This window comes from Ischnura elegans, chromosome 13 (genome assembly GCF_921293095.1).
Source record: "Ischnura elegans chromosome 13, ioIscEleg1.1, whole genome shotgun sequence".
Classification (NCBI taxonomy): Eukaryota; Metazoa; Arthropoda; class Insecta; order Odonata; family Coenagrionidae; genus Ischnura; species Ischnura elegans.
In genome coordinates, this window is record NC_060258.1 from 10,113,227 (window position 1) to 10,129,705 (window position 16,479).

The 16,479-nt window shown below is 39.7% G+C and overlaps 1 protein-coding gene across 1 annotated transcript in view; it reads left to right on the plus strand.

Annotated features, from left to right (window-relative positions):
* The first annotated feature begins 404 nt into the window (after window positions 1–404).
* LOC124170013 overlaps window positions 405–16,479 on the plus strand; it is a 54,224-nt gene continuing 38,149 nt past the window's right edge. The window contains exon 1 of the mRNA XM_046548697.1: window positions 405–621. Within this exon, the coding sequence (XP_046404653.1) occupies window positions 405–621 (217 nt within the window). The remainder of the gene's footprint in view (window positions 622–16,479) is intronic.

Here is a 16,479-nt window from a genome sequence, read left to right on the forward strand (position 1 = left end):
TTTGAGGCATTTCCACAAGTATTACTGCACATAGGCACAATGCAGTACTTATAGCTGCGCTTCGACAATTCGACGAAGTACATACGACAACAAAAACGGCGTAATATCCACAATATCACAAATCCTTTATCTCCTCTACAGTAATGCGCACGGACACGAACAACACTATTGCATGAGCTTACGTCATTCAAGATGGCAGTGGTGCGAATTACGTTCTTCTTGCACGGCAAGTAACCGCTATTTTAAATGCTCGAAATAAAAAAATGCAAGATTATATGACCTAAGTGTTGCGCCAGTTAGCTTAATATTTACACGTTCTTTTCAGAAAGGTCTTTACGTTGATAGGTGTCCAGAGGTCTATTGACAGAGGCCGAAATATTCGAAAAGCAAATAGAGTGGCGCACATGCGCCCTAGACGTCCCCACCCCATGGGCACAAGGAGAGTCCCCAAGGGCAGAAGTCGTGTTGGAGCCGCGAGGAGGACATTGCACAGGGAGACGGCCTTCGAAATGCAGCCCCAAAGTCAGAGAGCCTGCCAGGGAGGGATGCTGGTACCTTTGCTATTCGCAACTATAATCGCCGCGACCACGGCCGAATACAGCGCCATCGTACCAAAACACTGTGAGTCCGTACCTTTATTTAACTCTAGCATATTCAGCGCGAAGCACGTCCATTGTCGTGGTCGCGTCTAAGCCGAGATACGGACCACGTCAATGGGGTGGTTTCCTTTTATTTTTTTATTGTCTAAATTGAAAGATTATTACTCCTGGAGTACGCATTTCACACTTTTAGATTTTTAAATGACCATACTTATCTATTTTTCGCGACAAAATGAAAAGTGAAAAGCTCTGCGCCTCATGCATGCATTGTTAATCTCACACTACGTAAAACTCCTATCCACTAGTATAGAAACTGGGGCACTGTGACGTCACATGGAGTGGAATCGAATTGGTGCTAATCTGGCCTCTTTCAAATGAGGTTAAAATTGACCATTGCCATTCGTCTAAACTGGGATTTCTAAAACCAAATAATTTGTATATTATGAATACACTAATGGTGGGTAACGAATCGCAATCAATGCCTTTCGTTTTCTTTTGATGAAGGAAACCAACCCATAGACGTGCTCTGGCGGTCGGCCTTTCTCCGCCTCCGTATGTAACTAATATCCACTTCCGAGTTTTCCAACCGTGTGCATGGCCTTAAACAAGCTTCCCTCTTTCGAACCGTGTGCGCCGTTTGTAAATAGCAGCATTTTAACGGAAGTTATGCCGCGAAAACCTTTTCTCTATTTTTCTTTCTGATTTCATCGGCCGATTCTGACGACTTCCATAAAAATCGGGCCCGAATTGAATGTGCCAGTCTTATCTGTTCAAGGTTGACTGGCGCACAGCGGTCGAAAATTCCAGAGAGTAAAAAAAAACTCGAAATTTTCTAATTAACTTTATTGCGATCACTGCGATTCGAAAGAGGAAATAGTAATATGCCGGATTCTCAATTCGCGACTCTGTTAATCGTCTACTAGTGCTTCAGTCGTACCCTCAGAGTATGACGAAAATATCAAGTCTTTCCATGAATAGTTCTGCATTGGATATTTAATTACGAATGTGAATATTTATCTTAAATTTCTCATCACGAGTCGTCGCTAGCAGACCACCACCCTATGTATGTGAAGTATATGTGTTTGTTTTTTCGTGTATGAAAGATTCAACCGTCGTTTCGTGACGATCTAAGCCATTATAGCAGCGTCGCATTAAATTATAATTATATAATTTTTCCTTGTCTTGACCTCGTTTAATTCATGTTGAAATAGTTCTTGGAGTGTAGGTCAATGTAATGCTAAAATATATTGCGAGATCACGTGAATCGCTTAATTGCAAACGATAGCCCAAGAGCCAAACTTCAACCTTCTAAGATCTCGGCGGCCACCAACTATCACCCCAACCGCAACTTGGGCAGTTGACCGACTGGGGATGAAAGCACGGGTGTTAGCCGTGTGATAACGGCAGAGATGTTGAGTTTAGCAGCTGAACTTGTAGATGGTGTCATCTTGTGTACTGTCAATATGCGAGATAAGTGCATCTGATAAGGGGTGGTCTATCCGAGGGGACATTTTTAACCCTCATGCATCTCGGGAGTTTTTAAAAATTTCCGTCTCAAGAAACCTAAATGCGCTCGCCTCTTCGATAATTTGAGATATTCTTCACCAATAAATTGGGCGTCCTGCAAACATAATTTCGCACGCCCTTTGAGGGCTCAATTGAAATCAGGAGGAGCCGAAACCCCTGCAAAATTGAATATCTACTTTTTTTAAATTTTGTCTCAGGAGGTTTTATTCCGACTACTTATACGACCTTGTCGGCCACTGTGCCTCGTGAAGAGAAAGTCATGCAAAGGTTGACTCTAAAGCGTTGATTTCAAATGTTGATGTCACATTCGTAATGATCTCGAGCACAATTTCTTTTTATGGTGGCGGCTATGAAATGATATTGAATTATTATGAGACCCGCTTATCCTGTTTTTCCATCCACTGTTCTCCTTCTTCAGCTCTTCGCTGCGAGCGCAAACACTTAACAGATAAGCTGTTGACACAGCAAGCAAACTCATGCCGTGCCACTCATCGCTTGTAAGCTGACCCTTGGACTTCAAGGACCTCACGCATGTTCAGTGACGATTTTCTCCTCCCAATCCATAGAAACGGCACAAGTTGTCTTGATATTTTCATATAAATAATGTGATTATAATATCCGTGGTGTAGTGCCGATCCGACGCTTTTCCAGTCAGCGTGATCCTGGGTGTGGCAGTCAACCCGTCTCGGGAATGGACTATTATTTCTCTTCTAAAATTAACGCTGGAAATTGAAAGAGGAAGAAATTTTGAGCGTAAATGTTTACTTTTTACTGGATGAATGCTTTTTCGTTCATTCAAGTTCGATAAATTGACGGTGGAAACGGTCGATAAAAAAATACGATTTCAAACGATTTGTCATGAATTTTTCATAGAATGCACAAAGATTCAAAAACTTTGAAATTCAGCTCGTGCAAAAACAAAGATATCTTGAGGACTGAAATAAGTGGAATACTAAGCGAGAGGTGTCGGAGGTCGGGGGGAACTTTATTTTCGCGAATACTCGAATCGATGTAAGCTGCGTCCAACGACGGAAATAAGGTTGATTTCACCGGTATGTCGACGAATAGACTGTTATAGCATATGTCATAAGCTTTCAAATGAGCAGTAATAATATATCTAACAAGGGGAGACCACGAACCTTGCTCCGCCTTTTTCAATGCCGTATATTTTATAGCCTTCGGAATGGTGAACACATCCCTGAACTAGAAGTGATTCCATTGAATGGGCCTTAGTTTGGCTGTATTTGATTAATTTTCGTGCGGTACTTTTCACAATCCGGGCATAGTTTTATAATATCGCACCATTTAGCAGATGGGTCAGGTGGGGTAGAGGTAGCGTTTAAGACTTCCACCCAGGGGACCAGGGTTCGGGACTTCGTGCTAGCTTTATAGTTTGTCGTCTTCATTGAGATCATACGGCGTCAAATTTTTCAGTAATTTTAATTGGGACAAGCATAGACATGAGACTTATTTTATCATCATAATGGCGTTTAGGGTATTTAAGCAGTGTCATTTCCAACGCGGAGAAGTTAAGTCTTCACCTGTTACTCTCCTCAAAATCATACCGAAAGATTAACGGGGGGCTAAAAAAGTGGCTTTTTTTTTTCGAAGAAATGACATTTGTTGGTGGGCATCTTGTTATTATATTGGAAGGGCTACGGAAGATTTTGGGAAGCGGTGAGCACAGGACACATTTGGTGTAACTGTTGCTTTTAACACTATAGCGGGCACGACTGTTATTTCTACACAACCGTGCGAATGGCGTACTGTGCCCATGTTATGTGCATGCATGATAACACTCGATTTTTGTTAAAATTATTATTTATTTATAGAAATTAGATAAATCTCGTACATTTATAGGTGATACAGATATAAAGGTACGCAGGTGGTACACGGCTGGTCGCGCGGCGTAATTTATACGCTATGTCTTACGGGTTCCTCTTGCTGATCTAAAAAATTAGCTACAATACCTCGAACCTTGAAAACTCGCAATGTAGACAGTCAAAGTACATTGTAGGGATACACGAGACCTTCCTAGCCCAGAATGTACAGTCACTTTCAAATGTCGGTCCACATGCTTGGCGCAGCCGTCTCCGTTATTCTCCGGAGTCGACCTTAGCGTAATGCTTACGCATTCCTTGTACACTGGGGATCAATTTGACTTGACCGGGTTGTGCAAATGGTGCAACTTGACTACTTTAACCCTCGCCCAGAGCCCAAAGCACACTTTTAGAGGTATTTAAGGATTTTTCCGGCGACTAACCCATCACGCGAGGAAGATAGAGAAACATCTGAGTCGTTCGGTAAACTCATACAGCACATACAGTAGAAATAAAATTTTTGGAGCGTTTCGAGGATATACTCCAATACTTCAATACTTATTTATCCTCATCGTCATGTGAAAAATACGTAAATATATACACCAATGTTAATATTGTCGTTTGCGTCACGGTTACCATCCAGGCTCGCGTTCACCCGTATCGGCGGCGAAGGATTTTCAGTCATTTTTATATGTTTTAAAGTTTTTTTATTTCAGCGGGTACTTTACGTCGATATTAAAATCCAGCAATTAAAAAATATCTCGGATTGGTCGCCAAACGCATCCTTGCGGAAACGCATATTGGGTCCCTAGATTACCCTCCCAACGTTTATGTCGCAAATCCAAGTCAACATAGTGCAATTAGCAAATAGACCACTGGAAGGGATGAAATACGATTTGACGCTTTCCCGGCGAATGATGTGGGTAAACTCTTTTTGGGGTTCAACAAAATTTATCTCTTAGGATGAGCCCCCAGTCGGAGCTTGAAATGTTGGCCATTATGGAAAAATTAACTCGGTGGGAATCCCGAGAAGAGTCTACCCGGACTGCAAGGGATGTTGGAATTATGCTTATAGCAAAGGGATGATGCCTCCTTTTTGGGCGGTATTCGCTTGGTACCATCATAATCAAATCCTTTTTAATTCTGTGTATCTGATTTTCACTCGGAAAGGAATCGATAATCGCAGATTTTATAACTTTTGCTAATCCTCCGACGGGGGAGGCAAACCTCCAAAAGTGGGACCCTGTTTCTTCAACTAACACCACACACTCCCCTATAAACTTGTATTGATAAGTCCTCTTCCCTTTTTTCATCAGACAAGAGTATAGTCTTTCATTCCAATAAAATGAGACCCTTTGATGACACCTCTCTTTTCTTATTCACAGTAATTAGCATCTTTTTCTGTCTACGTAAGTAATTCCGGTACACTAGCTTTGATATATCTTACGAAGTTATGACTTTTGCGTCAGCTAAAGTTGCGGGAACGATCATTGCTGTTGCTTGGTTCTTGCATGTACCTCTGTCACAGTTGGCAGACGCATTTTCCCCGAAGAAGTTCCAATTTGAGGTTATAGTCCTTATTGTTTATTTCATGAGGAAAGTAGAGATACAAATCGGCTAATTTCTCGCCATTTTAATTTTCTTCGGATGAATTAATGAAGAAAACTTTTGATACTATTTTCCCGTGCAAGAATTGACGATGATGACTCAACGCTCGCCTACGATTCCCTTTTTTCCTAAGTTGTCGAGTTTCTGTAGGGTTCAATCCAGCAGCCATCATCTTTCTTTTCGTCAGATTGTCTCTCAAAATATTTCTCATTGGGGGAACCTTATGCTCCTCCATGCACTTACACGCAAATATATCGCATAATTTAAAATGTTCCTTTAAAATTGTTTGAGTCTTATACTTCAATAAAACCCTACTTTTGGCCTATTAGTAGTATTAGATTTTCGTAAGTTTTAGTACTTCCTGTGGTACCGCTAAATCCATTTAGTTACATTCATAATGGAAGAGAAGCGCGTCACCATAGTTCGCACACCTTCAGAGCCCCTCGAGAGGCGTCCTCATAGACCGTAGTCTCCTTTCCTGCGCGCGCAGGTCTAAAATTATTTCATCACCACTCTAAAAGTTGGTAACATCGATTTGTTTAACGCCGACGAGGCGCCAAATAAGGGACAAGTCGTCTCACTACGCATCGTTTTTTACCGTCTACCATCTTCTGATTTATATTATGAAAGATAAACGACCTCCTAGCAGCATGCGCGGGATGAATTTTGCTGTGTCAGAGGCGTGGGAGGGGGAAAAGCGAGCGTGGAGGGGAAGGGATCGGCCTGCGGCTCTGGTATCCGCGACGCTGCGTGGGCGTTGGAATATTTTCTTCGCGGACGCGGACTCAAATTAGGCATTTTGTGGCTAAACGGTGGCAGATACGTCAAAATGCACGAAATTTTTGCCCTAAAAGGGCAGTAACTCGGCAAAATCTATAGGGAATGACCATAAAATATTATATTTTTCGAATTTTGACCCTCCCCCCCTAAATTGCATTTGAGCGAGGGTCAGGGGTTCACGTACAGGTCTCAAATTTGTCAGGCCTTATTTTTGATCGGTCCCACAACTTTTTTTCATTGGGCCAGATGGATTTGAAAAAAATCGATTTTTGCGATCCGCCCTATTGTGTAGTCGTCGTATCTCCTTGTTTGAAAGGACACTGCTTCAATACCCAAACGCCATTGTGATGATAAAAAATAGTCTCATGTCTATGCTTTTGGGATTAAAATTAAAGAAAAAGTTGACGCCGTATGATCACAATGAAGAAAACAAAATATGCTGCCATCACGAAGGACCGAACCCTGGTCTCCTGGGTGGTAGTCTTAAACGCTATCCCTACCCCACCTGACCCGTCTGCTGAATGGTGCTATATTATAAAACTATGCCCGGATTGTGAAAACTGCCGCATGAAAATTAATTAATTACAGCCTAACTAAATCTCATTCAACGGAACCATTTCTAGTTTAGGGATGTGTTCACCATTCCGAATACCATAAAAAAAATACGGCATTGAAAAAGGCGGAGCAACTTTCGTGGTCTCCCATTGTAAGCTAAGCAATTCCTTCCCTCAATAAAAGGTACTCCCTACCACTCAAGTAAATGATCCATAACTTGAAGTTGTGGTAGAATGTCGAAAGCTGAGGTCATGTCATTAGCTCGTGAAATGTCGGTGTCAATTTCCGCTTTTTTTCTTACTTCCATCTTACAATAAAATCGCCTTTGGTGAAGATCGTCTCTCAGGAACCTTACAGTACTTTAAGGAAACTTATTTCTATTTCTGTTTAATAATTACTGTTCCTGTGTTTTTCTTTTTGAGCGATAGCCAATATATTGTTTCTTGTAGCATGAAATGCCTTCCCTCCATGAAAACACATTTTTAGATGTAAAGATTTGCTGTTATAGTGACAATACAATTGTATCTTTATTAAGGAATAAAATTTATCATGAAATAATACTTAAAATAAAAACGTACGGTTCGGGTCTCTTACCGTAACTGCTTCGTATGGTGATTTGATACCAATTTATTTCTGAAAGCTGACCCTTATACTGCACAATCTGTCATTAATGTATGGGGAGTTCTGTGATTGTCCTATTTTTCTTATGTGTACCCCACATATGTGCATGGGGTCATAGTTCAAAGTCGGCATTGGAACCCTCCTCATCTTCTCATCCTCAGAAAAATTCCAAATCAACCTTCAATTCAAAAAAACCAATTTGAGAAAATTAATACTTTTAGTCCAAATATCGTTCATTGCACTGCAAGTTGTAACTGTATGACTGTAAGAATGGTCCCCAAAAATTAGTAGTATCGTGACAAGCCTCGGAGTTATTAATTTGAGCAACTAATTGGCTGTAATATGGGCGTCCGAAGATAGAAAATCCAAATGGCAATGAAAGTTAGAAAGAAATAATATTTTCGGAACCGGTTTTTCGATGCCTTTGGCATTCATCATGGGGGAGGTGGGTATGTGTTATCGGTATGGTATTTTGAGTAGGTGACCGACAGCTGAGGTCATTTGCACCATGAAGGAAGGGTATGGAAGGAGTGCAAGGGTGGAAAGAAACACGGTATCGGCATCAGCCTGCTCTTAAACGAAAGGCGCCAAGGGGACCACGGCTTAACGTCCCATCCGACGGACGGAGCGTTGCACTTGAAATGTTCTCCACTCGACACTTAATCAGGGATCGGGGATTCTCAGAATCAACTCTGCCACTGCTATTTATTAAAATAAATATTATGCTAAGATTGATGATGATTTGATGCTGAGTATTACGCACTAGACTGTAACTACAAAGTGATGAATTCAGTGAAATGTTATATATACCTTGGGCACATATCATTGAGTGAACACTAAATAAATCACTGGTATCGTTAACCCTAATAGGTCAAGGATCTCCCTCTGGGCGATATCAAGCAAATGCTCATCAAGCATATTCTACACGGACAGGGTCATAATAACTACGAATCTAGGAATTAACATATGGGCATTTGTCAGTAACAAATATTTCTAATGACTCCATACATGTGTGTTTCACTTTATTTCTGACGTTCCCTCAATCGTCATGAATCAACTGTTTGTATTTTGGTTCTTGCAGGGAAAACATCTCAACTGTTCTTGAGTGCCCGACTATTCTCATATGCCCTGTGAATAAAAAAACATTAAAGTGCTACTCGCTCATCTCTAGTAGGATAGCTCCGGCGTAGAGAGAAATCCACCCAAAGAAAGATATACCTGCAGCGGGAAATTTAAGTATAGGAGTAAGGGGAAAAAGTCATCAGAACTAACTAAAGGAGTATGCATCTCCTGAGAAGTGTAGACAAGGCCATAGCCAGAAAATATTTTCGGGGGAGGGGGGGGGTTTATGGAATGGTAGACAAACATAAAATTATTTTATTAAGATACATAAAATAACGTATACGGTTAAATATACACCCCTATTCTATACAGCCTTTGACGTAATATTTATTATAAACCCTTAAAGGAAAATATAAACATATCATTATGAAATTAAATTTAGCCTCCTAGTTATCTTTGTAGCGAACAAATAAATTACTTCCTTGGTGTCGATGTCAATTCTGCGGTGGATTGACAGCAAGGCCAAACTATTTAGTCTTTCTTGGCCTGTAGAGTTTCTTAAATAGGTTTTGAGACGTTTTAGAGAAGAGACAGTCCTCTCAGGAGTACATGTTGGAACAGGCAGAATTTCCAGGATCTTTAGAAGTTTGTGCATACTTGGGATTACCCCCTCATTGCATTCTCCGAGAGCTTCAATAATAATATGTACATGTCGGGGTAGGGCGATCTATTTCAGACTGTTCTGCTTTTTCATCCACATTTTCTAATTCAGCATTTACAAAGCCCCACTTCAAGTATTTTTATAGAGCTCATAGTTACGACGGTTATTCTGTACTATCAAACACAGAGATGGTATTAAAATATTGAGAGATAATAATGTGACTTTGTGATTTTGAAATCTCGACGTAAACTGATCAATTAAATCATCCAACTGTGGTATCATTATAGTAATTATAAAATAAATATCAGGGTCTTTTGTGTTGTAGTTCGCCCCATGCTGGGCTGTTGTCCACGGAATTTTCATTTCCTCGTTAACACTTCCGAGCAAGTTCTCCGCGTTCTGGAAAAGTTCAGCAAATTTTTTATCAACATTTTGATGAACATCTTCAATAGTCTTGGTAATTAAATCGACATGCTTTAAAGCCACTGCCAAATCGCATAAGGGAGATTGAAGTGTTCTACATAATGACAGTGTGTAAGGGAACGACATTCCTAAGCAACATAATCTTACAACAAAATCACTTGAAATGACTGTTCTTAGAAAAGAATCAGCCTTTGAAGATGTTTCAGAATCCATGTCAGTTCATAAGTCGTCCAGTTTATCAACAATTGCTCTATAGATTTCTTTAAATCTTAACTACCCATCGGGTCTAGCACATTGCCGCAAGGCTTTTCCATTGCGTTTTGGGGAAGTTTTTTTTCGATATTCTGTTTTAGGCACTTATTTCATTTTGCCGAGGACTTGATAAAACTTCCAATCGATTTTATGATTTCAATAGCAATTCGATTCAATTTCAAATAGGCTGAACATGGCAAGAGTGACCCAAAGCCAACTTCAAGGTACAGTGAACGTGTTAGGCTTCGGGATGTGGCTCACGAATTACTGCTTGAGCCCCTTTAAAACTGCCTTTCATTGATGAAGGTCAATCATATCCTTGCCCGATCAAATACAATCTACTCCTAAAGATTTCAATTCAGATAATATTGCATTAGCTAAATATTTTCAACCGTGACAAAAGCTAAAAAATCTTTACGCAGGATAAATCCATCATCTTTCGGCTCGGTATATCTCACTCAAATTGACATCTATTCTTGTTGTGAAATAGCAGTAGCTTCATCAATAAGGACTGAAAAAAACTTAGCAGAATTGAATGCTTGCACAATTTTTATCCGTACTATTTCACCGCAAATTGATACAATTTCATTTTGTTTGGTCGGGCTTAGGTAGGTAGTGTTTAACGTCATATTCTCCATGTGCTTTATCAAATTTGAGTCTCCCCATCTGCTCCTAATCCGTAAGATAGCACGAAAGTTTCCATAATTTGTTTCTGGCTCAGGATCATTGATTTTTATAAGATCTGAGTCGCATGGAACTCTCAGAGCCAATTCTTGATGTCCACATAATTTTATTGTTTCAATAATCGGAATGAGCCATTTCCGATTTTCAGCTATTTGCGCCAAGAATCCACCATCAATCTGACTCATTATATTTGGTTGAGATTTGTTATAAACCTTCGCAAAAGTATCACCCAATAATACAAAGATTTTTGGTACTGGCTTTCACTGTGACTTTTGAAATCATGCATAGCATCTTTCCATTTAGAGAGCGGCTGAGAAACTAAGGATTTCAACTGCTGATGAGCACCTTTACCTGCCCAATCTGTGGCTAATAATACACTGTATTTGCATAAAGCACCTTGCCCTTTACTTATGGAAACCAACTACTAGTAGCGGTCAAACCATTTCACTTGAAAATTTAGTTTCTTTTATCATCACTCACCGGGAACTTGAATGCCTCTTCTGGAATCCAAGGAGATTTCAAAAGCCTGTACTTTGAAGCATCATCAATTTTAGTGTTTGATCCGGTATAATAACCCACACCTAAAATAAGATGAGAAGCATTATCATCAGTCTGGACAATAGGGGTTTCAGAAGTGCCAGGAGTACTTGTACTAGTACTGGTACCAGTAAAACTGTCGAAAACACTTGAATACTGATTTTCAGTAAAATCTTCACTGCCAGTGTCAGGTTTATATTTTTTTGAATAAATATTTAAATAATTTAATTTCTTGTGTCCTTTTTGCCGTTTCAAATGCTGAACAGACCTATAAAAATTAAAATATAAGAAGTCAAGTGACTAGGTACCTAATCATTATATCTTCGAGACTACAGATTTGACTTTAACAAATCCAAACACAAATATGTACGTACATACCTTCAAATTTACCAATTCATGACCCTTTTTTCAAGCTTTTTTATCTCCGAAACGGCTTTTTTTTAATACAGTGCTTTAAAAATACGATGCAAAATTAAAATACCTACCGATTCATATATTAAACAGGTTGACATTGATAAATTGATATATTACACTTTCCAAGTTTCACGTAGTACGGGCTACGGACCCTTACAAAAATCATAAGTCACTCACCTCTCTACTAATTCAAAGCACTATTATTCCACTCACTGCACTACAACTACACGCACTGCGCGTACAACTTCGCTTAGATAGTTATTGACTTAAGTCGCATTGGACTACTAGATGCCACTGCGCCACTACATAAGATCGTCGTGTGAGCACCAACCATGCATAAAGTAAGTAATATCTATTTCATTTTTTTTCATTTCGGGGGGGAACAATCCCCCTTGATTCTACCCCTGGCTACGGCCTTGACAGTAGAGGATAAATCATTAGATTTGTAAGAAGAGTAAAATAAAAGAAAAGCCTCGTAAAAACCTTACTATGACGGTGGAATGACCTAATCCCCAATATCTTGAGACGTAGGGGATTGTCTGATGAAGACAATCGTAGAGGAACAAGAGGATGGTAAGCATTGAAAATGAAGACCTTGAATAAAATATATGAAGCAGGCAAAGGAATTAAGTGATGAGCGGAACTGTGATTTTCCGATCACTTCGTCACCTGTGACTGCTTCTCTTCAGTGACGGTGATTCTTACCTGTGATTGCGATCACCGAGGTGAATCACTCTTAAAAGTCATCGGTGATTTGTGGCGCTGCTATTCCTGCTACTTTGTCCAATTCCAAGGAATGAGCTCTCCTCAATAGAAACGAATAAACTTATAGAAAATTGCAAAAAATAGGCGAAAAATATATTTTTGAGGGAATAGTTCTGATTCCGAGTTTATATTACAATAATTAAGTAAATTTGATGTGGTAAAAGAATTGATAAGGGGCAATCATTTTTCATAGATATTTATAATCAAACCATCATAATTCAAAGCTTTAGCTGAATATTTCGCACAGTATATCATAAAAGATGAATAAAACATCCTTATATTACTATTGGTAGCATCATGGTAGCTGCCGAAGCTAACTTCACCGTATTCACAGTCGCAGTGATTTCGAGTATTTGGTGATTTAGTCACCGGCAGGGATCGGCTACATCTCTTCAATCACAGGTGGCGATTTATCGAATATCACTTGCTAGCAGCCAGAGCTATCTTCACCGAATCCAGTGATTGAATCACCGATCACAGTGATTCCGAATATTGAATCACCGACAGTGACTGCTACTTTTCAGTAACGGTGATTCAATCACAGTTAGCGATATATCGCTCATCACTAAAAGGAATATGAGAAAAAGAAAAAGATAGGTGCGATAGGATTAATTATCTGATGGGAGAATTGAGTGGAAATATGTGTAAAATCAATCCTATTTACATGAATTTTTTACTTGATAATTGTAATGACTCTACTTATTCTACCGTATCGATTGACGGCCATAAAAATAGACTTCCCCAACTATATTTTCTTGAAAATTCATTCTTCAACACCTAAATTTTCTTACCGTAATACTTACTTAAGCATAAAATTAATAGTGATTAATGCAGAATATTTGTAGGTACTGTTGGAAAAAATCAAAAAATCAAAATGAAATGTCCTTTATTCCCTAAAAATCCTGGGAAAATAAAAACTAAGGACAAAAGTCACTGTACCACATTTTGGGTCATTGTCTGAGGAATGCTGTAATTTGAGACGAATTGCTTTATTTTCACGAGAATGGTGTTAATGTCTACCAGGGGAGAAGCTAAATTGGGTTATGGTTGTTTTCAGAAGTGGAGTATTGACTATAATTGGCAACTTAAATATAAATTTTACACTTTGGAAACTCCGTCTGAGGCGTTAATTTTTGGTGTGCATAAAGTCGGGCCTTAATGTATCCTACACACCAATATTGCATCAGTCCACGAGAGTAATATTTTGGGCAGTGTCACCCATTTTTTCATTATTTCTTGGAATTTCTCTGATAACTACAACTCACTTGGTTTTCTCGCGGTTAAGGACATGTATGAGATGAGGTCATTTCTTGAGTAGGCTGGAGTATCATCATTTCTCACTCTTCCACTGAGGGGATGTTTTATCTTGAAGGAATGGGGAAGTTGCATGACATTTTTTTCATCGAAATAATACATGATACTTATAGCAACTTTCACCAGGAATCCATTTTCACTAATAAAACTTCTCGTAAACCATTGATTATATCATGAAATTCATTTAAAACAGTGAAATCCGTCTGCAAACGCGAAGTTAGCTCTGATTGTTGGTGACCTCATTTCTCCCTACGGCGTTTTCGTTCTGCGTGCACGGCCGCAGAAGCTACAATGGAGCAGTCGTTGAGTGAGTTAATATTTCGGTATTTTTTTATTCCGTGTTTTCTCTCAGACATTTTATGACGGTATTTAGTCACGTCAAGCATATTTCATCCATTTTCTGTACTCGTATAACAAGAATATATCAAACATATGCGAAATGGAAGACGGTTTCGTGAAAAGACTGTTGCGATAATCTCCCAAAGGTGGATTCCTTAAAACATACAATAATTATAAGACATCGGGTACCACGAGGGCCGTCAACCTACGATAACTCAGCAAAAACAGCATGCAAGCGACAGGCGGGTACTGCGCGAACAGGACAACTGCACGCCCTCCGCACTACACGCTCAAGTCATTTCTCAGCATACTTCTGTTGTAATTACTTAAAGTAAAGTGATCTTCACGAACTAATCCCGTCGTTTTCGTCATCAGATCGTTCTTCCTCTTCATTGCTTTAACACATTTCTTTCTTCTCGCTTTATTATTCGACATAAGGACGAATATTTTATTAGAATTTCTAAATGTATTTGAACGCATAGGCACCACGCAATATTTATTATCCGAGATTATAAACAGCACTTCACGTAGGTAAACACACCGTCTTCCTGGCATAGGCATACCGCAACAATCTCCTAACTCTGTTTGGGGAGAAATGACGTCACTCCTCTTGGGCACACTACTTTTTCTCACTCCCCCCACTCCTCCGCTTTGGCTTTTAATATCTTGAAAATTACCGCTAGTATCGAAATTTCCCCTGGTAGATATTCTTTCCTAGAGATTTACTACATTTTGACTGAGTTTTCAAAAAATCTGAAAATTCCCCATGGGCTGTTAACTACGGTTAAAGAGTTGATAATATTTATTACTATGATCTAGCACACAAAAAAATCTGGAAAAATTTCCGATTGATTGTGAACTCATTGAGACTCTTCAAGTTGTTTTTAAAAACCACTAATACGGATAATTACGATTTTTAAACTCTTGCCAACATTTTAGTGGTGCAAATAGAATTCAATAATGAAAGTGATAGAATGCGTATGGCATTGGTATTGTGTTTTTATGCTGCTATGCTCTTTAACGGATACGTCCAAGTCCAAGTATATTTCTCGTTGTTGTTTTCCGCAGTTCCCAGCTTTTCAGCTGTCTCCTGGGCGTTTCGTTTAGTAATGTTGCAGGCAGATTAGTTTATCACGTTTTACAGATTAAAAGAGTCATGGCATAATAATACTGGACAGGGAATTAGGGGATAGGGATATGGGAAGGGTTGAGGGCACATTTGGGGAGGCGGTGTTTTGGTTTCAGCGGAGGTTCGTAGTCCCAAAGATTTTTTAACGGTGCATTATTTGTTTTATCAAACGTAAGGGCAAATTTTTCTAGAGCAGATTTTAGTTTGGCTAGAATAGGAGTAATTTTGAGATCCTTTTTGATGTTTTGGTTCCGGATAAACCAAGGCGCGCCAATGATTTTTCTGATGATTTTATTTTCTGTGGTTTGTATTTTCTTCAAGTGGGTTGCCGCTGCATGCAGCCAAACCGGTGATGCGTAGCTTGATAATGGTTTTATGGTAGCATTATATAGGAGTAATTTTGTTTTTGTGGGCAGCGGCGATTTTGAGCGCATTAGCGGAAACAGGGATGCATTTACTCCGATGGCTTTCTTGATACTATTTTGGATGTGGATCGCCCAAGTTAGTCGTTTGTCCATTTCATCTCCCAAGTATCGGGCAGACAGGTGTTTTGGGATTCTTTTATTTCCGTAGAAGAGTTGCGGGCCATCACCGGCTTTTGGGAAAGCACACATGTTCGCACTTGGTGGCATTGACGGAAAGTTTCCAATCGGTGGCCCTGTTTTCGTACTCGTCCAGGTGGTCTTGGATTAAATCTTCAGTCTTCTCCGGGTCTGAACCCTGGGCAAGGATTGTGGTGTCGTCTGCATACAAAAATAGGCTGGTGTAGGGGGAGGTAGGGGTGTCGTTTACGTAAAGGTTAAATAGAGTCGGAGTAAGGATTGCGCCTTGTGGGACGCCGGAGGTGATAGGAAGGAATGTTGATGCTGCGGTATTTACTTGGACAAAGAAGGAACGGCCGAAAGTAAAAGGATTGGATGATTTTAAGAAGGTAGGTTGGTATCGGGAGAAAGGAGAGTTTGTGAATAAGGCCCAGGGTCCAGACTCGATCGTAAGCTGCTTCCAAATCGATGAAAACTGCATGCGAAACAAGCCTTGCATTGAATCCAGCGGTGATGTTTTCAGTGAGGCGGATAATTTGATGGACCGTTGACAAAAACCAGTCTGTTCCGGGCGAATAATTTTCTCGTCGTGGAGAATGACTTTTAAACGGTAATGAATAACGGCTTCAAATAATTTTCCCAGAGTATTAAGCAGGCTAATTGGGCGATATGATGACGTTTGCGTTGGTGGCTTGTTTGGTTTGGGAAGTATGATGACTTTAGCGTGCTTCCATGAAGTAAGGAAATATGAGATTGACAAAAGAAAATTGTAGAACTCTGCAAGAATTTGAATTAAAGGTTTGGGAAAGTTCTTCAACAGGCGATTTGAGATTCCGTCGGGACCAGG